The following is a 26600-nucleotide window of genomic DNA, read 5'->3' as shown; positions in this document are numbered from 1 at the left end:
TGGAATAGAGTAAGACAACTGAAACCAATTTTCATCCTTTTACTGAGGAAAAAAATATTTAATATTTTTGTTATATAAGGAATAGTGCCTAAGGCAGGTACTTATACTCCTGACCTCAGCCCCACACACTCTGGTTTTATAAAGCTATAGGACAGAGCAGAGTTGGAACTGAAAAACAGGGTAGAAAATAACATAAATTGGAGGGGAACAGTGGGATGCAGAAAGAATGACAACAGCCACATGTGCCCCCGTCAAATACTTTTAGTCCCTGCTGCATAAGATGCCAACCAAGTCTCTATACTGGCTGGGGATCCTCCCATGGATGCAGGAGAAAAAATTCAATCACAAGGGAGTAAGTGACAACAAAGAGAAAAAACTCTCAGCCACAGCTACACTGGGAGGGGGGAGTACCAGATTTTGCTACTTCTGTCACACAAGCTAGAAAAACCCTACCTCTCCCATTGGGCAGGCAACCTGACATTCCACCCAGTTCCTTGCTTTACCATACTATGTATTCCTCCTCTTGGAGAATTAAGACCTGGGGTAAATGCTCCACTCCAGGATAAGGCTGAGCAGTCCTAGTTCTCTAGACTGCCTCTTTTATAAAGATTGGATTAAGGTAGGTGAAATGGTGAGAATTGTAAAGATTTTGAAAAATAAAGTAGAACCCAGAGAAAATGTCAAAGCTGCCGCCATGTAGCACCAGCAACCAATTCTTGCACTTCTCTTCCCTGTCTCAGTAATCCCCTACAGAAGGTTACACGATTGGAACAACTCTTTCTTCCCTGCAAAGTCTGCTGGTACCAGGTTATAACCTGGACAGTGGGGAGTGTCTGCCTTAGGCTGGTTTGTGCAAGAGGGCCACCTTAGGTCTCCTTGAGGACATTTATCTTGGCGCAGATCTTGAGGGCAGGGCCCAGCTTGATGTTCATGGCACTCATAAGATGTTCTTCTTTAAGTAATAAAAGGGCCTGTCCATCAATCTCCTGTGAGCGAAATTCCTCTGCAATCTCTTGGCAGCCTAGAAGAAATGGTGAGAACATGTAGGTAATGCCAGATGATAGGAGGAGGGAAGCTAAATGAAACTGAGGTCTAGCAATGATTAATTCCAAAGTACTCGTCCTAAATTCAGTAATATGAAGTCAGATGGCAAGCTTTAAAAGCAAAATGAAATTAGAAAGCAACTGGTATTTAAAAAATGGCCAGGTGCAGAGGCTCACGCCTATAATCCCAGCATTTTAGGAGACCAGGGCAGGCAGATCACTTGAGCCCAGGAGTTCAAGACCATCCTGGGCAACATGGCAAAACCTTGACTCTACAAAACATACAAAAATTAGCTGGGCATGGTGACGCATGCCTATAGTCCCAGCTACTCGGGAAGCTGAGGCAGGAGGATCATTTGAGCCCAGGATGCGGAGGTTGCAGTGTGCCAAAATTCATGCCACAGCACTCCAGCCTGGGCAACAGAGTAAGACTCTGTCTCAAAACAACAACAACAAGAAAACCAAGGTCCAAGACCAAGAAAGGAAAAGCAACTAAATTGTTCAACCACAGAAATAACTTCATTCAAATAGCTTACAGACAGGGGAAAGGGAGAGAACAAAAATAAAAGCATGTTTTCTTTTATGCCGGCAAAAAGATTCTTTGTGATATTTTTGTTTAAGGGCCCAGAATTCAGACAAATAGCAAGAAGGGTAGGGTGATTTTCATTTCTGAAAAAAACTCTTTGTCAAAATTGCATATAGGCTGAGTGCAGTGGCTCACACCTATAATCCCAGCACTTTGGGAAGCCAAGGCAGAAGGATCTCTTGAGCCCAGGACTCCAAGACCAGCCTGGGCAACATAGGGAATCCCCGTCTCTGTTAAAAAAAAAAAAAAAAAAAAAAAAAAAAGAAGACTAGCAAACAAGCCCTCTTTGAAGAGTGGGGCAACAATGGCCACTTAGTTTCTAATACCCTGCTCCACTGAAAAAAAAAATTTTTTCTCCATGGGACGTATCATAGTTAATTACACAAAAATATTTTATCCAAAAATTTAGTGAGAAATGCAGCTACATCATAAGATGAGAGTCAAACACTATAAAATTGCTGACATTACAGAAGATAATGTCAACCCAGAAAAAAATTAGGAAGTCAACTTGAATAAATATTAGGAGTAGAGCCTCTATATTAGCATTCAAGCTCCTACTGCCTAAAAGTCAATTACTTTCCCTCTTATCAAGGCCCCTGTGGGATGACGTTAAGGAAGACAACCTGGGTTCTGTTGAAGAGAGGGTCAGTACCTTGGAGAGAAGCAATAAACTCGTACACCTCCTCTACACTCCAACGGCTGGGATTACTGGACAGGAACACAGGGTTGATGCCATGTAATTCCGGTGTAGGTGGAGCTGTATTGGGATTCCCCAGGTCACGTTCTCCATGCCCAGCTCTTACTGATAAAGGCCCAGGAGATGTTGGAGAGAGTGCTTCATCATAACTGGAATTATCTGAACCCCGGCTAGAGTCTTCTTGACCCTATAGGGGAAAAGAGCAAACCAATGAGGTCAGTGTCAAAGGTTTATTCCTCTCTCTTTCTTCCCAAACCACCCTGGGTTGGGCATAGAAGAAAAACTCATCTTATCACATGTGAAATAAGCAGCACTTTATTAGCAAATTCCCAAAATCTACTCTCAAAGTCTTTCAAATAGAAACTGTATCACTTCCTTGATTCTCCCCATGACCTAACAATTGATCTAGATTTTCTCTCAAGTACAATTGAGAAAAATTGAGTACAACTGAGTACAATTAACAATTGTACTAAAATACAGTGTAAGGATTAATGGAAACATCAACCAGTAGTTAGGTAAGAGGTCCGGAGACAAAGGGGGTCAGGATCTCTTGGAATTTGTAGTAATGTAATCAATGTGAAACCAGAGTTCTCATCTCACACCCTCTTACCTGGGCAAATGAATTGCCCTGCAGGGAAAGAAAAAAAGACCCAGTTTAAAGGCATCTGGCTCTGCAACAAGCAGCTCACCCGGTGGCACTTGCCCTGAATCTTGGCACGGGCAATGTCAGAGGAGCTGCGGCGGGGTCCACGCCTGCGAACGCGAGCATAGTTGGCTTCTTGAAACTCTTTCATTTTTTTCCTCTTCAGCCGGAACTGATGGCTACAGCTCACATTGTACCTACAAGGACAGGGCATATATAGGATATGTCAATAGTGCCACAGAAGACCACCCTGCTCTAAATGTGAATTTCTGCTTATGAGCTGATTTGGGGAAGGGAATAAAAGCAAGGAGGGAGACATAAAATATCAGCTATGAGACGATCCTGGGGAAGGGGTGTAACATTAGATGGAAATATCAGTGCTGAGGGCAAGGAGGAGGGTGCCCAGAGTACCTCTTAGCGCAAGTCATGGAGCAGAACCTCTTAGAGCCACGAAACTGCTCTGCGGGGGCGTACTTCCCACAGTACTCGCACTTCAGGAGATTCGCCTTCTTATCTAACTCTAAAAAACAAGGCATTGCTGGACAGTCACCATGGGTTTCTGCTGCCCCTCAGGCAATCATTAGGCTCAGAGCTGGATTCTAAAATTATTCTCAGGGTTTACTCCCAAAAACCTACACAACCTAGTTGAGAATCCCTAAAACGCAAAGTTCAAAACCTAAAATCATGAAGACTTGTCCCTTGAGAACTTTATGATGTCTTCCTCACCTTAAGCCAAACTCTCTCCATTTTAGATGTCTTACTAATTTTATCCTAATTCATACTCTTAGATTTCAGATATGATTCAATTTCTGAGGAGAGAGGAACTACTAATGCCTAGAAAGATATAAGATCCTTCTACCAAAGATTTCCAAAAGCAGTGGGAAAATAAGTAAGAGTCCTTAAGATAGATTATAAAATCTAGAATAAGGAGAACTGGAAATTAAAGATATAAATGTCCTATTTTAGATCATCTTTTGGAAAAAAAAATTTTTTTGAGACATCTCACTCTGTCACCTGGGCTGGAGTGCCGTGGTGCTATCTTGGATCGCTGCAACCTCCACCTCCCAGGCTCAAGCGATCCTCCCACTTTGGCCTCCCAAGTAGCTGGGACTACAGGCATGTGCCACAATGCCCAGTTAAATTTTTATATTTTTTTGTAGAGACAAGGTTTCACTATGTTGCTCAGGCTGGTCTCAAACTCCTGAGCTCAAGAAATCCACCAGCCTTGGCCTCCCAAAGTACTGGAATTATAGGCGAGAGTCATCACACTTGGCCAAAAAATACATCTATAGAGTAAAGAATAATTCAAGGGCCAGGCGTGGTGGCTCACGCCTATAATCCCAGCACTTTGGGAGGCCAAGGCGGGCGGATCACCTGAGGTCGGGAGTTGGCGACTACTAGCCTGACCAACATGCAGAAACCCCGTCTCTACTAAAAATACAAAAATTAGCCAGGCGTGGTGGCGCATGCCTGTAATCCCAGTTACTCGGGAGGCTGAGGCAGGAGAATCGCTTGAACCCAGGAGGCACTGGTTGCGGTGAGCCAAGATCGCACCATTGCACTCCAGCCTGGGCAACAAGAGCGAAACTCCGTCTCAAAAAAAATAATAATAATAATTCAAAAGATTACTTTAGCTGGATAAATTCCCCTCACCTTATATAACTCCTTTTCCGTGATTCTACATACTCTGATATATAATACGGTTTCTATATGTAGATGGACTTCATTTTATTCCTACTTTTTTTGAGACAGAGTCTTGCTCTGTTGCCCAGGCTGGAGTGCGGTGGCGTGATCTCAGCTCACTTCACTGCAAACTCCGCCTCCCAGGTTCAAGTGGTTCTCCCGCCTCAGCCTCCCGAGTAGCTGGGACTATAGACGCACGCTGCCACACCAGGCTAATTTTTGTATTTGTAGTAGAGACAGGGTTTCACTATGTTGGCCAGACTGGTCTCAAACTCCTGACCTCAGGTGATATGGCTGCCTTGGCCTCCCAAAGTGCTGGGATTGCAGGCATGAACCACTGTGCCAGGCCTCATTTCTACTTTAAATAAATAGGTAACTACTATTTTACACCGAGTCCTCAAACACATCTCCACGAGTCTCCTTCCCCCAAATGGGTCTCTAAATAAATGCTCACCAGCAGATGGGCTGTCCACTCCCAAAGGGCCACCTGACTGATTCTCAGTCAGCCCTGTCGGAAGGCCAGTCTGTAGTGGCTTCTCAGACTCCTTCAGTAACTGAGAACAACCCACCTGTCCCAGAAAACATTGAGAGTTAAGTCAGCCTGATCCCCTTCTGCTTCTCTATAGCTTTCCCCAACATTTCCCAATCAACTATATCTCTGCTTGGATCTCTGAGTTAATGACCAAGTCTGGTTCAGAGAGAATCACTTTCAATATGGTAATCAAGAGTAGTAACTGGTCTCTATACAATGTTTGGAAATGAGAAAAAAAAAAATAGTAACTGGCTTTTTTTCCAGATAAGCCATTGGAGAACAGGTTCCTACGCTGGCTCCCTATTTTGTCCTCTTCCTTCCTATGGTGCTGAGAATGCACTAGGAGTCAAGACACCTCAGTTCTAGTCCTGGTTCTGCAAACCCTAGGAAAGCTCCTTAACTTCATTACTATAATTTTATTCATTATAAAACAAACTAGTTTATCTAACTAAACATTACAGTTTTAAAGGTTACTTTCTTCCTTTTTTTCTCCTCTTCCTAACATTTTCATTTTATGGTCCACACACTCCTTTCCCTTTCCTTCTTTATAATTAAATAAATAGCATAATTGAACCATTCTTTCATTAAATAGTTCTGTGCCTTTTACTTTTTTACTGGAGTTTGAAAAGACAACAATCAGACCAAGTCCCCACTTCAAAGTCCCACCTTATGGCCCTGCCCTCACCGGGAAAGGTTCTGCTCCTTCCTGGATAACAAAGCCTTCAATGATGTGGGTGAGAATCTGGGGCTTCACGATGGCCTGTGGGGGTTTTGAGTCACCCATTTGTCTAGACACCATGGCTAGTGTAGGAGGCGGTACTGAAGGGGCGGGGATCAAGGCTACTAGTTCACTGCTTGGAGTATTAGCATTCACATTAGCCACTGATTCAGCTTTTTCTGGAAAACAAACACAGATTAAGCAACAGACATGAGATGACATATTGATCCATCTATTAGTTGAGCCAGCATGATCTTCCATAATAATCTATGTCCACCCTTGACAATTCACCTGGATTCCCTGTTTTTGGATCTATTCATTTGTCCACCAACTTCTGGCCCATTTTCTACTCAACCAGATTTATCTTTTAGCTCACTCAGAACATTCCTCTACTCTGTGTGCACTCCAACAGCATTAGAAGTCAGTTACTCACCTCCAAGACTGCTCTTCTCGTCCATGACTTTTGGGCTTTCTGCTACTGGAGATGCCTTGGCAGGAAGCATTGAACCCAATGTGGAGACATCATCTCTCTCCTCCTCAGAGTCAGCCTTGCGTTTGACAGCCAGTGTCTGGGGTTTACCCTATACCGTAAAGAATAGGAAAGAAACAAAGATGTACAAATGAAGGATAATAAGGAACCACAATTACTACCATATGTTCAAAGAAAATTTTCTTAGTTCCAGATTTCCCAATTTATCTACTTCCCATGGTACACTAAAATTCCTGGTCATTCCTAATAACTTTCCATCAGGACAAAAGAAAATGTAACATGATTTAGTCCTGACCTAGGTCTTGAGATCCTGTATTCATGTAGACCAACCAAGAGCTGTTGTTTTTTCAAAGACTGATTTGGTTAAGGCTATCTTGATCTAACTTATTACATACCCAAAAACCCAGAATAGTATCAGCAACAAATTTAGGAGTATAAAGTTCAGATATTATATAATGTGTCACTCTCTTACAGAAGAAGCAGATAAATACCAATATTAACCCTCTTAACTCTTTATTCCCCTATTCAATTAAGCTCTATTTCCACTTAGCCCAGGTCCACTCTCATGCATAATAGTGCCCTCAAAACCATCAGACATCACTCACCGGCAAGTGCACAGACTGCATATAGAAGGCAGCAGGGACCTGGGCTACAACGGGTGAGGAGGTGGTAGCCCCACCCTTTACCACATGTGCTGTCCCCTGCACAGGAGCAAGGGTCATCCCAGGGGCCAATGTGGGAGGGCACTCCTGCAGTGCACCAGGAGCCTGGGATGAAGGTGGCGAGGAGGCCAAATGGGCCTGACCAGACTGCACTGTACCTGGCATCCCCCGGGAAGTAGGTACAGCAGCTGCCAGCTGTGCCAACCCCAAAGCCTGTGCCTGGGCTGTACCTGGCTGTCGAGTGCCTACAACTTGCACAGGGATATGGGGTGGTGGTTGCTGGGTAGCTGCCATCTTAGCAGCCCCTAACTGAGGTGGCTTGATAGGTGCTACAGGTGGTTTGGATTGGATGGGAATTGGTGGCTTAGGGGCTGCATCAGGTGGAAGAGACAAGGGTGAAGACTGAAGCATGGGCTGAACGACCAGGGTTTGGGCTTGCTGCTGGGACTGGGAAGGTGGGACCTGCTGAGTAGGTGGGACCTGTGGTGGCTGAGGGGCAGTGAGGGTGGTGGCTTGTGGCTGCTGCTGTTGCTGCTGTTGTTGTTGTTGCTGCTGCTGCTGCTGCGCCAACTGGAGGTGTGTAGCTGTGTGAAGGAGCTGGGACTGCCGGTGCTGGAACTGCTGCTGGTGGTGAATGGCAATCTGCTGCTGGATCACCACCTGTTTCTGCTGGAGGTGGATCTGTTGCTGTTGCTGAATCAGTGAATGGGGCTGGATCTGTGTGTAGGTGGCTATAGGAACAATCCCAGAATACAACAAAGAGAAAAAAGAGCAGAGAATAATAATCATTCTAAATTAAAAGCAAATTCATTTTTCCAAGGTATAACCTAGTTTTGGAATCATGCGGTGAAAAGAAATCTAGTCAGTATGAAAGTTGGACATCACTTCATCCATACTCTTCCCACTGAATCAGACATTACCAACTACCACTAGTCTTAAAGATCTCAGAGAAAGAACTCCCTTGCTCAGTCATTTCAGATCCTCAGTAATTTCTTGTATCTCTTATCTTTGCCATACTTAAATATTGTATTCTTTTACTCTGTACTCAGCAAAGAAGAATGGTTAGCCCCTCCTCCATTAGACTTGGAGTTTCTCAAAGGCTGAATCCATGTTTTATTCATTTTCACATCCCTAAAACACAGCCCAGGGCCTGACACTGCAGAAGCACTTAATACTCACTGAAAGAAGAGATACCCACAGAGTTAAAGATGCCAACGTCTTCCCACAAATGACTTGGATTTTACAAATCATCAGCTTAGATCACCATCTGAGTCTTGAGAGTCAGCACCTGTCAGCTCTGATCTAACTCAGTTTCCTCCACTGTAAACTGGGATTGACAAACTCTACTTCTCCATATTGTACCAGATTGTCCAGAGATCAAAGCATGTGATGATAAAGCAATTTAGAAATAGAACTGCTAGAGTATATAAATACCAAGTATAGTAATAACTAACTCTTAATTTTTTTGTGAGTAAATTATCTAAATACATCAACAACTAAGGTACTAGAAACAAGAAAAGGCAAAAATCAACATGACCAAATAAGATACCCACATCTAACTACATCTTAACCGCAGTCTGAAAGCAAGTATAAACTATCAGAGTCTTGCCCTGTCACCCAGGCTGGAGTGCAGTGGTGTGATCCCAGCTCACTGCAACCTCTGCCAACCAGGTTCAAGCTACTCTCCTGCTTCAGCCTCCCGAGCAGCTGGGACTACAGGTGTACACCACTACGCCCAGCTAATTTTTGTATTTTTAGTAGAGACGGCGTTTCACCATGATGGCCAGGCTAGTCTCAAACTCTGACCTCAAGTGATCCACCTGCCTTGGCCTTCCAAAGTGCTAGGATTACAGGACTGAGCCACCACACCCCGCCTCTCCATTAGTCTTAAGTGCTCTAAGGCATTTGTACTGTATCTGCTATACACTGGATCAAGTAACCACATTAAACAGTGAGGTGAGAATTCATCCCTTATAGTAAATGCTAAGTTACATGAAGACAGGGAATCTGCTTTTCAAAAACGTATCCCCAGTAATTCCTAGAAAACAGTAAGCAATTCAGTAAGATGTGATTAATGAATACACAGAGTGATAAAACTGAAGAACTCACAGCCTAAGAAAGCGGACAGGGGAACTTGTAAGCTGACTACTGCCTGGTAGAAACAGATAAAATCTGTATCTGTCACTTGTCCTCCTGACCCTGAACTAATATGTTCAAGGCTGATATTATTCCCATTCCTTCCACTATTCAAGGACCAACAGAAGCGGGAAAAAAACAAAAAGGCAAAGAAAAAAAGGCAAAAAAAGAAAAAAAGGAAAATTTCACATGAATTCTGAGAGAATAATGACATGAGGAGTGACAATTTACCTGAGCTAATAAGTGTCTGGCTGGGCGCAGGTGTGGCTGTCCGTGTCAGGTTCATGCCCACATTCTGCTGACCACTCCCATCTGCTTCTGCCTTCTTGGCTGCTGCACTTTCTGCCTCTGTCTGGCTGCCCTGGCTCACAGTCACTGTTTGGGCTGCAGGCAAGGGCTGCACCACTCCTGTACCCTTCCTGGGACAGCTCCCACCACCCATTCCTGAGGAAGGCAACTGACCCAAACCACCATGTGCCTGGCCACCTCCACCTGGACCCATGGACCCTGGGATGCTATTCCCACTGCCTCCACCAGCTTGACTAAGGTTGAGGGACTGGTTTGTGGCCCCAGAGGAAGCCTGTGCCACCGCTAGGGCCTGGCTAGAGGCCTGGGAGAGGCTAGAGACAGGGGAGGCTCCTGGAGGAATGGCCTTCTGAGTGGAGCCTTGCATCTGAGGTCCTTGAGCTGAGGCCTGTTGATTCCTTACTGCCAAGTTCTGCACCTGAAAGATATGAAAAAACAGACTGAGAAAAGGAGGACTGAAGGCATTAAGGTTAAAGATTCAAAAGCAGCCAGGATAGCTATTGTGTCGTATTCCACAGAATACCTCAGCTCGTATCTCTGCCTTTACCATATACTTTCAGGCCTTCCTACCTCCTAAGGAGGAACTCTGGCACCGTATCTGATTTTTCAGCCATCTTCACTCACTAGCAAGTTTATCATCAAGTGTGGTCTTTTATTCCTTCAAAATATCTCTTCAATTATCCCTTTCCTCGCCATTCAATCATTCAGCACCTCCCGAAAACCTACTATGCTTCAGGTGCTACACTGGATACTGGAAATGCAGAGGAAAGACACAGTCTCTGCTCTTAATGCTTACTTTCTACTAGAGAAGACAAGAAAATTATCACTTATGATATAATAAGATGTATAGATATGCACCCAGTACCATAGGAGTACAGAGAAGGAATATCAACGAAGACTAGGGAGATCAAGGAAGGGCTTCCTAAAACAAGTGATACTGATGTGACACTCAGTAGGTAATGGTGAAGGCGGGGGTTTAAAGATATTGATAACAGCATTTGCAAGGCCAGAACCAAAAAAGGATTATTATTTAGGCTGGGCACTATGACTCATGCCTGTAATCCCAACACTTTGGGAGGCCAAGACAGACAGACTGCTTGAGTTCAGGAGTTCGAGAACAGCCTGGGCAACACTGCCTCTACAAAAAAATACAGAAAATTAGCCAGGTATGGTGGCAAACACCTGTAGTCCCAGCTACTCAGGAGGCCAAGGTGAAAGGATCACTTGAGCCTGGGAGGCAGAGACTGCAGTGAGCTGAGATCACGCCACTGCACTCCAGCCTGGGTAACAGAGTGAGACACTGTCCAGAAAAAAAAAAAAAAAAAAAGACATTATTTTTAAATATTATTAAAAAAATGTATAATTTCTAAAAAGACTGTATTTTTAGAAATTATAAATATTTCATTATGTTTGGGGAGAGTTACAAGGAATGGAAAGAAATAAAGCTAGGAAGGCAGGCTGTGGATAAGGAGGTAGGAAGGTGCTGGGCCAGTAAGGGCCTGGTGTATTGAAATAAGGAATCTGAACTTTAGTTTGGGAACAGCAAGTTTATCTGTCTTATTCATTGTTACATTCCTAGCACCTTCATAGTTCTGGCACATAGTCAGTACTCCAAAATATGGATAAAGGGAAAGAATGATGTCTGCTTAACTGATTATAGGAAGCCAATAAAGCTTATTAATCAAAATAAACATTCATTTATACATTTATACATTTCTGATTGAAGTATAAATCAATACACTTCCTATTTTAGAAAATATTTGTTATCATATCCTAAAGTTGAACATTCACACACCCTCTAACCCAGGAATTCCACAAGAAAAACTCTTGCCATGTACCACAGGAGGCATGTATAGGAATGTTCGTGGTGGCATTATTCATTAGCAACCACGACCTGGAATCAACTCAAAGGGCCATCTACAGAAGAGAAGATGAATAAACTATAGTATATTCATACAATGGAATAGTATATAGAAACTACAATTAATAAACTACAATGACTGCAACAAAACAAATGGATCGTGACAATGTTATTAAGAAAGCACTCTCCAAAAGTGTACATACAGCACGAGTACCTTACACATTTCAATACAATTAAAAAATATATATGGTGTCTGGGGTTTGCTTCGAAATATTCCACAGGCAGAGAAGGGCCTGAATGCATTGGCCATGTGTTGATAATTGTTGAAGCTGGATGGTAAGTACATAGGAATTCATACTTTTTCTGTTTTTGTGTATGTTTAAAATTTTCTATAATAAAAAGGGCATTTTAGAAATATAGAGAGATGCAATAAAACTATATAAAAAAGGACCCGAGGGAAGAATGGACTTAGAAATCAGAAGGCTCATTACTGTGGGTAATGGAAGGCAGTAGACGGAACTGCACACTGCTTATTACATTATTAAAAATTACTGAGTAAATAAATTTTAACAGGTTATGACGAGACCAACAGTGAGAGAGTGTCATGATCCAAGGATTATAATTTTATCAAATTCTGTGTACCAGAAGTACAATTAAAAAATTAGTAGTAACAACATATATTTTCTTATTTAAAAAAACATAGTAAAAGTTTCCTGATAGTAATGTGGAAAAGAACTACAAGTAGGTTAAGACTGAAGTGAAGAAGACCATTTAGAAATCTAGTACAATAGGCCGGTGCAGTGGCTCACGCCTATAATCCTAGCACTTTGGGAGACCAAGGTGGGCAGACTGCCTGAGCTCAGGAGTTCCAGACCAGCAGGAGCAACATGGAGAAACCCCGTCTTCTACTAAAAATACAAAACATTAGCTGGGCATAGTGGCACGCGCCTGTAATCCAGCTACTCAGGAGGCTGAGGTACAAGAATCGCTTGAACCCAGAAGGCAGAAGTTGCAGTGAGCCGAGATCACACCACAGCACTCCAGCCTGAGCAACAGAGACTCTGTCTCAAAAAAAAAAAAAAGAAAGAAAGAAAGAAAGAAAGAAAGAAAGAAAGAAAGAAAGAAAGAAAACTAGTACAGTACAGGTTAAAATAATAAAAACCTGAATTCAGGCAGGAGCAGTAAAGAGTTGATGGCTTTTGAGAGATATTGACAAGAATCATCAGGACTGGGTGCTAGAGCACATAATATTATCTGGCAATTATTAATATACAGTTTTTCCAATCAGCTTCATTTCCATAATGGCTATTTCAAACTTTCCCACTCTCTCCCTATACCTCAGACTACCTTTTCTTTCTCCTCCTACTCTTCACCTCTTCAGAGAAAACAAAAACCATTATATGAGCATTACTTCATCAGTTCCACCACCGAATCTATACATTTATCTGCATACACACCCATCATTTCCCCCTTCTCTCCTCTTCCTATCAAAAGGCCATCAGTCCTTCTCTGCACTCTATATTCCACCTCCTCCTGCCATCTCAAGCAGCATATAATATCCACTGCCTCCTCTCCCACTTCTCCACTGGCTCCCTCATCACCATGTAGGAACTGCACATTCCCCTCCCCAGTTCCACCTTCCTTTCCTGGTGCTGCTAAACTCTTAATAGCTGTTTACAGTCACTGTATTCATTCCCACCAGCCATTCACACCCCTCAAACTCATACTACTTTGGATTCACCACCCCCCAAACTCAACTGAAACAACTCTCCCTCCCAGTTAATAAAACCATCTTTCTTTCTCTCTCTACATTAGAAAGAGATGCCCCCTGTCCACGCATGCGCGCATGCACACATGCACATCTTGTAACATTTGGTTCCCTTGCCTTCGTGATACTACAGTCCAGATTTTCCTATCTGCTGCTCTTTCCCATTCCCCTCTGTCAGCCCATTACCCTCTATCGACCTTGAACTGCTTTTCCAAAGTGGGGGTTCATCCTACCTCAGGGCCCCATATTAAACGTTCCTCTCCTCAACCTGTACTATCTCCCCAAACATTTTTTTTTTAAGATGGAGTTTCACCCTTGTTGCCCAGGCTGGAGTACAACAGCGCGATCTCGGCTCACTGCAACCTCCGCCTCCCGGGTTCAAGTGACTCTCCTGCCTCAGCCTCCCAAGTAACTGGGATTACAGGGATGTGCCACCGCGCCCAGCTAATGTTTGTTATTTTTAGTAGAGACGGGGTTTCACCATGTTGATCAGGCTGGATGGTCTCGAACTCCTGACCTCGGGTGATCCACCTGCCTCAGCCTCCCAAAGTGCTGGGATTACAGGCATGAGCCACAGCGCCGGCCTTTTTTTTTAAGATGGAGTCTCCTCTGTTGACCAGGCTGGAGTGCAGTGGCACGATCTTGGCTCACTGCAACCTCCACCTCCCAGATTCAAGTGATTCTCCTTCCTCAGCCTCCCAAGTAACTGGGGCTATGGGCATGCACCACCACACCCGGCTAATTTTTTTTGTATGTTTAGTAGAGACGGAGTTTGACTACGTTGCCCAGGTTGGTCTCAAACTCCTGATCTCAGGTGATCCACCCGCCTCGGCCTCCCAAAGTGCTGGGATTATAGGCATGAGCCACTGCGCCCGGCCTCCCCAGGCAATTTTAAAGACTGAGGAGAGTAAACTAATTTAGTAGATGGGGCACTTCAATTATCATCTATATGCCTACTACTCTCAAATGTTTATCTCCAACCCAGACCTCTCCTCTGAGCTCAAGAACCACATAATAAAACTGCAGTCTCAGTATCTCCTCATGGATGGCTCACAAACACTTCTAATTAGGTCTGCATGTCCAAAACTGAACGTCACTCTAAATACACTTCTACATTCTTCGTCTCATAAACAGCACCACCAGCCACCCCACAGATTTCCTATCTGGCATCTCCTTTAATTCCCCCATCTACTAAATTAGTTCACCTTCTTCAATGATTCTTCTAAGTTATCCTCAAATCTATGCATTTCTGTCTATCTCCACTGCTACCCCCAATATGAACATCGTCTTTCCCTTAAACTGTTAGAACAGTTTATTCTCCCTACAGTCACACTCACACCATATCCGTTTAGTCTCCAAAGAGGAAATCAACATGGTATTTAAAAAGCAAAACAAAACAAAAATACATCCAAATCTCTCTATGACACTTCCATATTTAAAATCCTTCTATAGCTTCTAATTGCTTTTTATAAAAAGCCCAAAATCCTAAACACAGCCCCCAAAGCCCTGAAAGATAAGGTTCCTCCTACCCGTCTAGCCCCACTACGCCAAACTTCAAGAATACAAGACTTTTAATTCCTCTAACAAATCAAGTTCCTGCCCTCCTCAGGACCTTTGGACACACTGTTCTCCTGCCTCCAACACTCTCCTTCCACATTCTTATCTGGCTAACTTCTACACACCCCAAGTTAAATGTCACCTCCTTGACTTTTACACCCCATGCCAAAGCTAAGTTAGGTCCCTTTCTAAATTCTCAGAACACTCGGTACTTTCTCAATTATTTCCCCATTCAGGTGACTATCAGTTTAATGTCTGGTGTTTCAATGGTCTGTGAGCTCCATAAATGCAGTGATCATGACTTTCTTGGGCATCCAAGGCTAAGGAATGTTTGACATATTAATAGCAGTAGTTTCTCCTAAACACACTACGTCCAGGCATTCTTCAAGCAGTCAAACGCAGCAACTCACTTAGTCCTCACAACACATCCTGAGGTAGGTATATTACAATACCTATTTTACAGATAAAAAAAATGATAACAGAAAGATGTCAGATCATTTGCACAGGGTCACACAGTAAGTAGTGGAGCTGGAATATGACCCATCAGATGCGTATTTTTAACTACTGCCCTCTGTTCCTCCACATATTGACACTCAAATATCTGATGAATGAATGAGTGGATAAATCAAAGAACTGGATATGGAAATGGAACCAACCTCACTCGTGGCTCCCACTGCTATCACCAGAGTCTAAAACAAAGACTTGCCTTACAGCTAGATGACCACAAGAGTTTCTTAGCAAGTTCCCTAACTTCTCTTCTCCAGGAACTGTTAGAACAGTTATTCTCCCTATAGTTCTTCCTAAGTACTTTCCTCATCCTGTTAATCTGCTGTTCAATAGCTAGCAATGATCCCTGTGACCTATGAAGTTAACTACAACCTCCTTTATATGCTCTACCCCAGCAATGACCTCTTCTATCATCATGCCTGTTGATTCTATTTTATTTATCCCCTCATCTCCAACGCCTACCACACATACTCATATTTAAATATATGACTATACTCTTACGCTTGCTGTTCTCTCTCTAGTTTTCTTCTCACTCCAAATCAAATCCACTCATCCAAGACTCTGCTCAAGTATCCCAATAAGGCATTGCAAAGTAATGTAACCAATTCTTTTCCAAACTCATGTGTCACTCAAAGTTAGCACCATTTAGTTTAGCACTTTCTTTTTGTTTTGGAGACGGAGTCTCACTCTGTCGCCCAGGCTGGAGTGCAGTGGCACGATCTCAGCTCACTGCAACCTCCATCTCCCAGATTCAAGCAATTCTCCTGTCTCAACCTCCCTGTAGGTGGAACTACAGGCACACACCACCATGCCTGGCTAATTTTTGTATTTTTAGTAGAGACAGGGTTTCACCATATTGGTCAGGCTGGTCTTGAACTCCTGACCTCAGGTGATCCACCCTCCTCAGCCTCCCAAAGTGCTGAGATTACAAGAGTGAGCCACCATGCCCAGCCTAATTTAGCACTTTCATTGTCTAAGCTCTTTGAAGACCTGACTCACATTTCTTTTTTAATCCTGTAAAATTTCTAATACAATTGTTCCTTGGTATCCATAGGGGATTAGTTCCAGGCTCATGGACATCAAAGTCTGCAGACACTGAAGTCCCTTTTATAAAACAGAGCAGTGTTTGCACATCATCTGTGCACATAGCACATCTTCCCATACACTTTAAATCACCTCTATTACTTATAATATCTAATACAATGTAAGTACTATGTAAATGGTTACACTATGCTGTATTTTTGTATTATTTTTTGTTCTTGTATTGTTATTTTTAATTGTTTTTTTGCCCAAATATTTTCTTTTTTTTTTTTTTTTTTGAGACGGAGTCTCGCTCTGTCGCCCAGGCTGGGGCGCAGTGGCATGATCTCGGCTTACTGCAAGCTCCGCCTCCCGGGTTCATGCCATTCTCGGGCCTCAGCCTCCCGAGTAGTTGGGACTACAAGCGCCCACCACCACGCCTGGCTAATTTTTTGTATTTTTTTAGTAGAGACGGGGTTTCACCATGTTAGCCAGGATGGTCTCGATCTCCTGACCTCATGATCCACCCGCCTCGGCCTCCCACAGTGCTGGGATTACAGGCGTGAGCCACCGCGCCCGGCCTTTCCCAAATATTTTCAATCTGCAGTTGGTTTTATCTGCGGATGTGGAAGCCAGAGATGCAGAACCTACAGGTATGAAACCCATAAACAGGGAGGGCCAAAAGTACACAAAGGAAGAACTCAACATTTACCAGCTTACTGATAAATAAACTAAAAGGATGAAATAATTATTGTAAGATCCTAGGTTGTGTCCCATCTATAAGAAGCTAAAATTCCAGGCTCAAAAATACATGTATTTTGGGAATAAGTCACGGGAAGTAATGGTGAGGAAGACCTTTACTGGGAAAAACAGTGAACAGGAAGAGAAGACTGAAAGTTGAGAACTAGAGTAACTCACAAACAGAAGCAACCAAACATTCCTCCAGTAACTCAGCCAGGTCAGCTTTACACCTAACTAACAGAAGAATTCTCTCAACAATCTCTTCTCTTCTGACAGTACTATGAGAGAATTAAGACTCTCCGAATAAAACAAACCCACAGAGGACTAGAAGGATGGTGAGGAAATTTACCCTATCTTGAAAATAAGACTTCCCAGATCCACAAGACTATTTTCAGGCAAATCTTGTCTTTCTAACTCAGATTAACTCAAAGGTTATATGGGATTCAAGTTCTATGGTGATTAAGGGAAGGAAAAACAAAACACAAAAAGTAAGAATTCTGAAAAGTGTAATAGGGCAGAAGGGTGGACCCAGGTCCGTGGTCATTCCCTTCATCCTGCCCAGTGCCCACCCACAGGTAAAGTCATCGCCACTGACCTGATCTGCATCTGCATGAACTCCAGGAGACTGAGCAGATGGCACCTCCTGCTGGACTGCAGCCACTGCCCCATTAGGCATCAGGATGAGTTGGGAGGCTAGAGGCACATTCCGACCCAGGGTTCGGTTTACCTGCAATAGGTTTCCCAGCTGTGGCTGGCAAGGAGAGGAAGAGGAAAAGCAAAGAGGACAAGAGGGAAAGAAGAGACAGAAGAGATGGAAAGGAAGGACCACAAGACAAAATAAACAGAAGATATTAAACAGCTGAGCCCTGCCTCTTCCACACCAACCCAGGAGCCTCATATTCTCCACATGTAATGAACCATCCAGAAGAAAACCTAGAATGCATAGAAAACTACAGATTGATGTCAAAGAGTCACACGTCAAAGAAATAGAGAAAATTAGGATTTTAGAACAAGTACTTATATATAGAAAGTAGGTAGGCTGAGCGATAACACAGAATTTGTATACTTGAGCCACAGGTTTAAAGGTCGACTATATCTAACACTAATTTAGTCAAATGTTAAGCCAGTATTTTCTAGCATAATATCTCAATTTAATCTATAGGCTACCTGTGAACACAGAACATCACTTCCAGGTTAAGTAAAGTACGGGAAGTAGGTCCCAGCTTCTCTCAAAACATCAGGGTTACCATGGTTTTAAAAAATGGCTTTTGGCTGGGCGTAGTGGTTCAAGCCTGTAATCCTAGCACTTTGGGAGGCCAAGGCGGGTGGATCACCTGAGGTCAGGAGTTCCAGACCAGCCTGGCCAACATGGTGAAACCCCGTCTCTACTAAAAATACAAAAATTAGCCAGGTACAGTGGTGCATGCCTGTAATCCCAGCTCCCTGGGAGGCTGAGGCAGGAGAATCGCTGGAACCTGGGAGGCAGAGGCTGCAGTGAGCCATTATTGTGCCACTGCACTCCAGCCTGGGTGACATAGCGAGATTCTGTCTCAAAAAAAAAGCTTTCACTCAAGTCTTTGCCAGGGCCACACAATTATGCCTCTGGGGCAATGGTGACTGCATCTGTGGCTTACCCGTAGATACATCTGGGCCTGAGACTGGTTGAGGGGTGGGGAGGTGGTGTTCCCCAGTAGCACAGATTGGGTCAAGGTGGTAGCACTGGGAGAGCTCACACTCTGGGATCGGCTGATGAGCTGGGCGGCCGATGTGGTGGCCAGATTGATCTGTGTGGTACAGAAAGGAACCAGGACTAAGGATTTGGGAGAAGTAAAAGGAAATGTACATGACTGACAAATTCAGAGTCACACAGTCAAGAACAGAATATTTCACTTTTATGGAGCCGGGGGAAATAAATAATGCCTTCATATCCAAAACTGTCATCCTGGCTACTTTAGGGTATTACCGAAGTGAAAAAAAACCAACAGTCTCTAACCACTAGTGTTAACAGTTGAGAAGACAAAAGATTGAAACAGAACAGATTTTACTTCTCATTGAAGAATCCAGGGATTAGTCCCCTTCTTAGTTATCTCCTCTTCTTCCCCAGGATTTTCTTTCCTCTCTTCCTTAGACTTCCTCTTTAGAGACTCCAATATAGATTAATGTTGGTTACTTTCCCCTTGTACTACTATTCTCTACTTAAAAGCAGTAACTATCCACTGACGGCTCAATAAACACTCTCAGATCAGCGGCACAAAGTAATTTAACCCAGAGACAAAGACCCAGGTAGAGAAGCCTCTCAGTGGGAGACAGCGTACTCACCGAGGCCTGGGTGGTGGTAGTCTGCTGCTGTGTAGTGCTGGTGTTTGGGGAGCTGGCCTGCCGACTGGCAGCAATTGTGGCCTATTAAAGGGGAAGGGAAACAAGAAATAGCAAAGACAGTGAGGGAAAAAGCTCTCAGTCTTCTAGTAATAAATCACAAGCACAAAACATAGAGATTTCACATTATAAACAGGAAGATTCCACTTTAGGGTAAAGAAAAGTATATTCACTAGTCCAGTAATCCTCACATTACCACATATGCTAACCAATTAGCCCCACATAACCCTCCTGGGGCAGAGAAGCAACTTGTCCTCCAGCTCCCACTCTCTTTTAGGTGGAAAAAGATGGTATTTTTTTTGAGAAGGAGTCTCGCTCTTTCACCCAGGCTCGAGTGCAGTGGCATGATCTCCGCTCACTGCAACCTCTGCCTCCCAGGTTTGAGCGATTCTCCTGCCTCAGCCTCCAGAGCAGCTAGGATCACAGGTGCACACCACCACGCCCAGCTAATTTTTGTATTTTTAGTAGAGAATGAGTTTCACCATATAGGCCAGACTGGTCTTGAACTCCTGACCTAAGTGATCCATCTGCCTCAGCCTCCCAAAGTGCTGGCATTACAGGCGTAAGCCACCACGCCCAGCTAGAAAAAGATCTTTTGGTCAGGTCATATCATGAGTCAGTAAAAGTCTAGTCCAGAGGTATCCAATATAAATGTAATATGAACCACATATATAATTTTCTACTATGCAAAGTTTTAAAAAGTAAAACAGGAAAAGTTAACTTTCATAATTTATTTTATTTAGCCCAATATAAAATATCACTTCACATGTAATTAATATTTTTAAATTACTGATATTTTACCTTTTTTTGTACTAAGTAGTCTAACTCTAAAATCTTATAGGACATCTCCATTTAGACTAGCCACATTTCAAGCACTCAATAGCGATATGTGGCTAGTGACTACGTTATTAGACAATGCAGGTCTAGAACACAGCCACTCTATACCTAAAAAGTGATTTTACGGTTCTTACTGCAACCCCAGAAGCTAAGATGCATCCATCCTCCCACAGGAGGACAGGAGGCGGAGGAGGCTGTCTGCAGCCTGGCTTAGTATAGGATGCTATATGCCCAAAAAATCTCCCCTACCCACCTGTAGTGCCTGTCCCCTCCCTCTCGGGCCAGCTGGCTGCTGACCTCTCACCTGCTGGACGGCAGCCAGGCTATGCAGCTGGGCATTACTGAGCTGCTGCTGGAGCATGAACTGGTGGAAATACTGAGCTGCATTGGGCTGCCGCTGCAGTGCCTGCAGAGCCTAGGAAAAGAGAGGATAAAACATTTAGAACGGACCACTCCTAGCTCCTATTCTATGTAAATCACTGTATTTGTGTGAAAGGGGGCCATGGGAAGGACAGAAACCAGAGGAGATGGGAGTTTGGGCTAAATCGTCAACGGCTGATTTTCCTTCATTTTTTTAGAGCAAAGTCAACTTGCTCTATCACTAGGCTGGAGCACAGTGGCGTGATCATAGTTTACTGTAACCTCAAACTCCTAGGCTCAAATAATCCTCCTGACTGCCTCAGCCTCCCAAGTAGCTAGGACTACAGGTATGCACCACCATGTCCAGCTAATTTTTTTTATTTTTAGAGATGGGGTCTTGCTATGTTACCCAGGCTGGTCTTGAACTCCTGGCCTCAAGAGATCTTTCTGAGCCAGGCGCGGTGGCTCCTGCCTGTAATCCCAGCACTTTGGGAGGCCTAGGAGGGCAGATCACCTGAGGTCGGGAGTTCAAGACCAGCCTGGCCAACATGGTGAAACTCCGCCTCTACTAAAAATACAAAAAATTAGCTGGGCGTGGTGGTGGGCGCCTGTAATCCCAACTACTAGGGAGGCTGAGGTAGGAGAATTGCTTGAACCTGGGAGGCAGAGGTTGCAGCAAGATGAGACTGCGCCATTGCACTGCAGCCTGGGCAACAGGAATTGCCCATCTCAAAAAAAAAAGAGAGATCCTTCTGCCTCTGTAAGTCTATATAGTCCTTTAAAAACCGGAAGAAACAATTACAGCCATGCACCACATAACCACTGTTTGGTCAATGGCAGACTACATACACAGGAGCTGTCAGAGTAACAGCCTATACTGTATAACCTAGGTATGGAGTAGGCTACATAATCTGGGTGTGTGTAAGTGCGCTCTATGACAGTCACACAATTACAAAATCGTCCAACAATACATTTCTCAAAACGCGTTCCTGTCATTAAGTGATGCGTGAATGTAATTCTATGGTTTATTCTCCATAGGATGTTAAGAAAAGTAAAGCAGTGCAATTTACACAAACTTATTTCTCCAATTGGGAGCTGGAAATACATGCCATAGCAAAGACTAGATCGGGTGAAAATAAACAAAATGCCGATTAATGTAAAGAAAATAAGAAAAAAACCTGGGCATGGTGGAGTGTGCCTATAGTCCCAGCTAGTCAGGAGGATAAGATAGGAGAACTGGGAGTCTGAGGCTGCAGCGAGCGCTGATCGCACCACTGCACTCCAGCCTGGGCAACAGAGCTAGACCTTGTCTCAAAAAAAAAAAGGAGAAAATGTAAAAGTATATTTTAGGTATACAGTAAAGGTAATACAGCCCTAATGGGTTGGAAATAATGAAAAAATAAATAGTGGCTTCTAAAGATTCCTTCAGGTAAAATTTTCAACGAATTCAACTAATTGGCATTTTTACGTATCAGTATGCTAATACACATCTATAAAATGAAAATAGTAGTTTGGTTTTAGTGCTAACTGGACTTTACTGTATTCTTATTCTTTAATAATTAGAATTATTTTTATGATATGTATAGTTATTCTAGTAACCAAAATATTTGCTAAAAGACCTCATTTCCTAACAGAATTAATAAAAACATGGAATTTGCTGTTTGTTTAAAAATAAATCTCTAAAGAGTTCCATGATACTTCTATTACTCAAGGGGATTTACAAGAATGGCCAAAGATTAAAAACCTGGCAATCCAGGATGAGAAAGGGTTAGTTAGAATCTAGCTAGATGGACTGAATGTGTTTTTTAAATCCTTATTTGAAAGACCAGATTTCACTGTTTGCTTGCCCAAACATTTGTAAACTCCTAAGATTCTCAGAGCTGGAAGACAGCTTAGTCATCATCTAACCCAACTCTCCCCAGTTTGTTGAAAAAGAACTGAGTACCATTATTTTCCAGCATCACTGCCTACCACAAGCCAAGACTCACAGACCATGGCCCCTCAGAGCTGAGTCTCACCTGCACTGCTTGTCGTTCATATAGTGACATTTGAGCTATCTGGGGCCGAGAGCTGCCCCCTGAGCTGGAACTCCCATTGGTGGAGTTGGAGTTCTGCTCGCTCTCAGTCTCCATGATAGTGGTCCAGGGTCCCCAAGGCTGGTGCTCTGACTCAAGACCTAGAGGGAAGCAGTAAAAGGTTAAAATTTATATCTTGATCCCAAGCTGTTATCTCATGTTATTATTCAAGAACACAAGAAATCCATAAGTATTTAAGAATCTTCCTCCTCTTCCATAAGCCATGATTTCTCATCTTAAAACTCCCAAATCTTCAATACACTCTTGCAACCATGTCTTCCCAATACTACCATCTTTTGAAGCTATGCAGTCTCAAAAGAAACAACCTTTACGTATTCCCTCATGGCTGTCATTAAATAAAACGGCCAGAATGTGAGATGGCACCTTACAATACCAAAGCTACCTTACATTCCCATAGCATTTTTTAACAGTTTAAAATCTTTCCACTTAAAAGTTTTGGTTATCTCATTGTTGTCTCCATCTGCATCATTATCATCCAAATGAGTCACCATATACTGGAGAGCCACTAGTTGCCTCCTTTCACTGGGCTAGGCACTTCACCTATGCTCTATCTCTCTCATAGTAGTGCTGTAAAGTCAACACTATTATCCTCATTCTACAATTTGAGACATAAGGTTTTCTGAGGTTAAAGAAGTTGCCCTAGTAAGTATCAAGTCTTTGGACTAACACATGCTTCTTCAAACCAAACTGTAATTAAGGCAGTGTCATTCACTATGACAGTGAGTAGTTATCCTCATTTTATGGAGGAGGACCTTAAGATACAGACACATTCAGTGGGTCATGGAAGGTCATAAAACTAGGAAGCAGAAGAGCTCACCTACAGCCCACATAGCCCAAATAGCTGCCTGACTCCAGCTCAGGCTACTAATAACACCTCAGGCATGTCGCTTTCCTTCCTTATACCTGTTTCCTCACTGCAAAGAAGGCTTCATACTGAATGTAATGTATCATTTTAAGAAATGACTCCGGGGTATGAAACATAGAAATACACACAATGAAAATCTTCAAGAAAGTAAGATGCAACTTTATAGTCTACTAACATGTCAGAATTTACCCACTGGGGACTACACTTACATTTGCAAAAAGACACATATGAAAACATTGCTAAGAACCAAGCAAAGAGGCAGGAGATGAGAAGAAGAAATATTCTTCCAAAGCAGCACTAAATGACAATAAGGTTTTTACTCATTCTTTTTTTTTTTTTTTTCTCTTTTGTTAAGCTACACACTATTTTCTCTACTTCTGAGGCACCGGGCCACTAGAAATATCAGGTCACCAAAATATTATTTGGCTTAGGAATATAAACATCAAACCAGAATTTCTGCTAAGTGTTGTCAACAGTTTCATTAGGGTGAATGGATTGGTCATAGGGATTGCATCCAAAACAAACAAACAAGCAAAGTATCAAACTGCTTGGCCTTGGCAATAAAGCTGAGGATATTTCTTATTATCTCATTCCCAGTATCATCCGATCACACCATTATCCCCCCCCCCCCCAATCTTTAGTTTCATTTAGGACTAGCAAATGTCACTGCAAACATGTATATTACCCAAAAAGTACATAGGAAAAATCATATCAGCTTCAACTAGTCTACCTTCTCCCCACATCTTTTGCCAAAATATCAAAGCACTAAACAGATACAGACCCATGAATCCTCATTATCAGCATGTGAAGAAAAAAAGTGGGTAAGGATTAGAGGCAGCACGGCACAGTTTTATAGATTACTGGATTTAGTTCACTGGACTCAGAGACACGAGACCCCTTTGCTAGGTGTAGAGACCATAATTCCTACATTCACATGTGAAAATACTCACAAACCGTATGACCCCTCGTCTTCCCAAAACTGAATTCTGATTAATAATTTTTTTTGGATTGTGAACTAGAAATAAAAATGTAAAGGGACCAACTTAAAAGTCTCAATAAAATCAAGGGAAATTGCCACCAAAACCAGGATTCCTGGATCCCGGGCACATAAATGTATTCATTCGTGATCAACATTATGACTACAAGATTAAATATAAAAAATGGAGACAACAAACAGTTTGGGCAGCACCAGGTATCAAAATTTTCCAAATTAAACTGGAAGACAGTGAGAAGCTGATCCACAGATGTCCCCAGAGTAGCTAAGCCATGGTCATCTTAAAAGGTAGCATGTGGGCATACATGGGGTTGGGCAGGCGCACAGACCTACCGAAGGGAGTTAGAATGGGACATCGAGGTGGACTTAGCATTGGGCCGAGAGTTGGAGAAGGTCAATATCCCTAAGCACGGAACTCTTATCATGCAGAAAGGATGGGACATAGGAAGGGGGACGGGAGAAGGGGGTGGTTCAGGGAAGACTGCCAAAGACACGGTAATAATCAAGAGAACAGGGAGAGTAGACGCCCAAGGGTCCTCGTTCTATATAGAACCTTGATGAAAATGATGTTTCAAAGAGAAATCAAATACACTGGGGGAAGGGGGTGGATCCAGTGGTGCGCCGGGAATGAACTGACCCAACTGAGCTGGGACATGTGCACACAGAGAGCAGGGAGACAGGCAGAAGTCAAGGAACTGGAGGCTGAGGAACCCAGCGGACCACGAAAGCAGGGAGATAACTAGACAGCATGCTCGGCTGGAAGGACCAAAGTCAGAGAAGGAAAAATGAATAAGAAAATGAGCAGTCAGAGGCAGCTAGGGTGACGGACAGACAGCATGAAGCGCAGCAGAATGAATAGCCAGAAGACTCGGACAGGCAGAGCCGAAGGACCGCAGAGCTCAGCGCCGGAGGTAGGCAGGGAAAGCAACGGGGGGAGGTACCTGGGGCGTTACACAGATGGAGGTGGCTGAGGATACATCCCCGCGCAGCCAAGCCCCCAGAGGTCCTGCCCCTCCCCGGCCCTCGGTCGCCCGGTTACCTTCTCGCCTGGCTGTGCACCCAAGTCTTCCCCGGGGGCGTCCACCTCATGTGCCGGGGTCCCCAGTCGCCAGGCTGGGCTGGGGGCTCGCTCGGCCTCCGCGGCGGGCTCCCCTCGCCTCCTCCCCTTCCTGGAGGGGCGGGGGCGCCGAGGGCGGGGTGGGAGGCGCCCGGCGCGGCCGCGGCTCCCCGCCCCTCCCGGTGCGGGCCCGGCCGCGGCTCAGCCAGGCCTCCGGGGCTCGCTCCGGGCCTGTCACTTCCTGCCCGGCCGAGAAGGTGGGGGCCGCAGGCCAGGGGCTGCGGGCCGGGCTGGAGGAGGGGGCTGCGGGGAGGTGCTTCCGGGGCAGCCGGACCCCCCCCCTCGTCCCTCCGCCTCCCCTCGGCGCCCTCCGCCCCCTCCCTCCCGCGCGTCCCTCGTTTCCTGCCGGCGCCCGTTGCCATGGCGACGCAGCTCCCGGGCCTCTGCGCTCCAGGCCCAGAGGTTTTTTCCTCTCTTGCTCTCTTTCTCCTCTTTTTTACCCCCTTCTTTCTCTCCGAGTTCTGCTCGCCGGTTGGAAGGACGAAACTAAGAAAGTGCTGGCCTCTAGTGGGGAACGCACCTTTCGGAGAGGAGAGGGAGATGGGAGAAGGGAGGGAAGTGACGTGAGACGGGGAGAAAGAAGGTATTTTCTGGAGCTGCTGGGAATAAGGGGTAGAAAGAAAGGATCAAAGGGACCAACAGACAGAGAGGGAGAAAGAGCAAAGTAACGACCCCTAGAGAAACGATAGACTGGGAAAAGAAATGAAGCAAAGGAAAGGAAAGAAAAGGCGAGAAAAACTTTGAGAATGAGAGAAAGGAGAGAGAAGGTTGATTGTTTAATCCCTCACCTCAACTCCAAGAAGGCGGGAAAGAATGCTGCAGAAACAGCTAACCCATTAGGAGTTGACTTCATTTTCAAAGCAGCAACCTAATGTAACTTCCTTTGGATAGCATTTAAGTTTGTCATTTCAGGGATTTGTGTGTGCTTCGATTTCAATATGTATATGAGTTCGAATGACAAAAACGGGAAAAGGCCAGAGTATAACGAGATGTAGAACAATGGGG

General features: G+C 44.0%; 1 protein-coding gene across 10 annotated transcripts; it reads right to left on the bottom strand.

Annotated features, from left to right (window-relative positions):
• Positions 1-24: 24 nt before the first annotated feature.
• On the bottom strand, positions 25-26460 carry PHC1 (polyhomeotic homolog 1). Of its 10 annotated transcripts, none has more exons than XM_019038179.4 (15): positions 26384-26460; positions 22542-22699; positions 20417-20578; positions 19270-19350; positions 18585-18734; positions 17546-17701; positions 9422-9914; positions 6998-7785; positions 6336-6483; positions 5870-6081; positions 5107-5221; positions 3381-3489; positions 3016-3166; positions 2282-2513; positions 25-1021 (listed from the first exon to the last, which is right to left on the bottom strand). In XM_019038179.4, the coding sequence occupies exons 2-15, from the start codon at positions 22653-22655 to the stop codon at positions 867-869; spliced, it is 3066 nt and encodes a 1021-aa protein (XP_018893724.2). In that variant the 5' UTR covers positions 22656-22699; positions 26384-26460; the 3' UTR covers positions 25-866. The 10 variants fall into 10 exon arrangements, with proteins under 10 accessions (XP_018893724.2, XP_018893719.2, XP_018893720.2 ...); XM_019038174.4 differs by lacking the exon at positions 26384-26460 and adding an exon at positions 24812-25497; XM_019038175.3 differs by lacking the exon at positions 26384-26460 and adding an exon at positions 24812-25497 and having other exon boundaries at positions 17546-17677.
• Positions 26461-26600: the final 140 nt, after the last annotated feature.

This window comes from Gorilla gorilla, chromosome 10 (genome assembly GCF_029281585.2).
Source record: "Gorilla gorilla gorilla isolate KB3781 chromosome 10, NHGRI_mGorGor1-v2.1_pri, whole genome shotgun sequence".
Taxonomy (NCBI): Eukaryota; Metazoa; Chordata; class Mammalia; order Primates; family Hominidae; genus Gorilla; species Gorilla gorilla.
The sequence above is the reverse complement of the archived record's forward strand: the minus strand, read 5'-3'. Positions and strand labels throughout refer to the sequence as shown.

Coding starts and splice junctions, on each gene's coding strand:
- PHC1 (XM_019038174.4), bottom strand. CDS start 24,851: ATGCTAAGTCCACCTCGATGTCCCATTCTAACTCCCTTCG. Junction 6,484..6,997: donor TGCAGTCTGTGCACTTGCCG/GTGAGTGATGTC, acceptor TTTACGGTATAG/GGTAAACCCCAGACACTGGC. Junction 1,022..2,281: donor GTTTATTGCTTCTCTCCAAG/GTACTGACCCTC, acceptor CATTTCTTCTAG/GCTGCCAAGAGATTGCAGAG.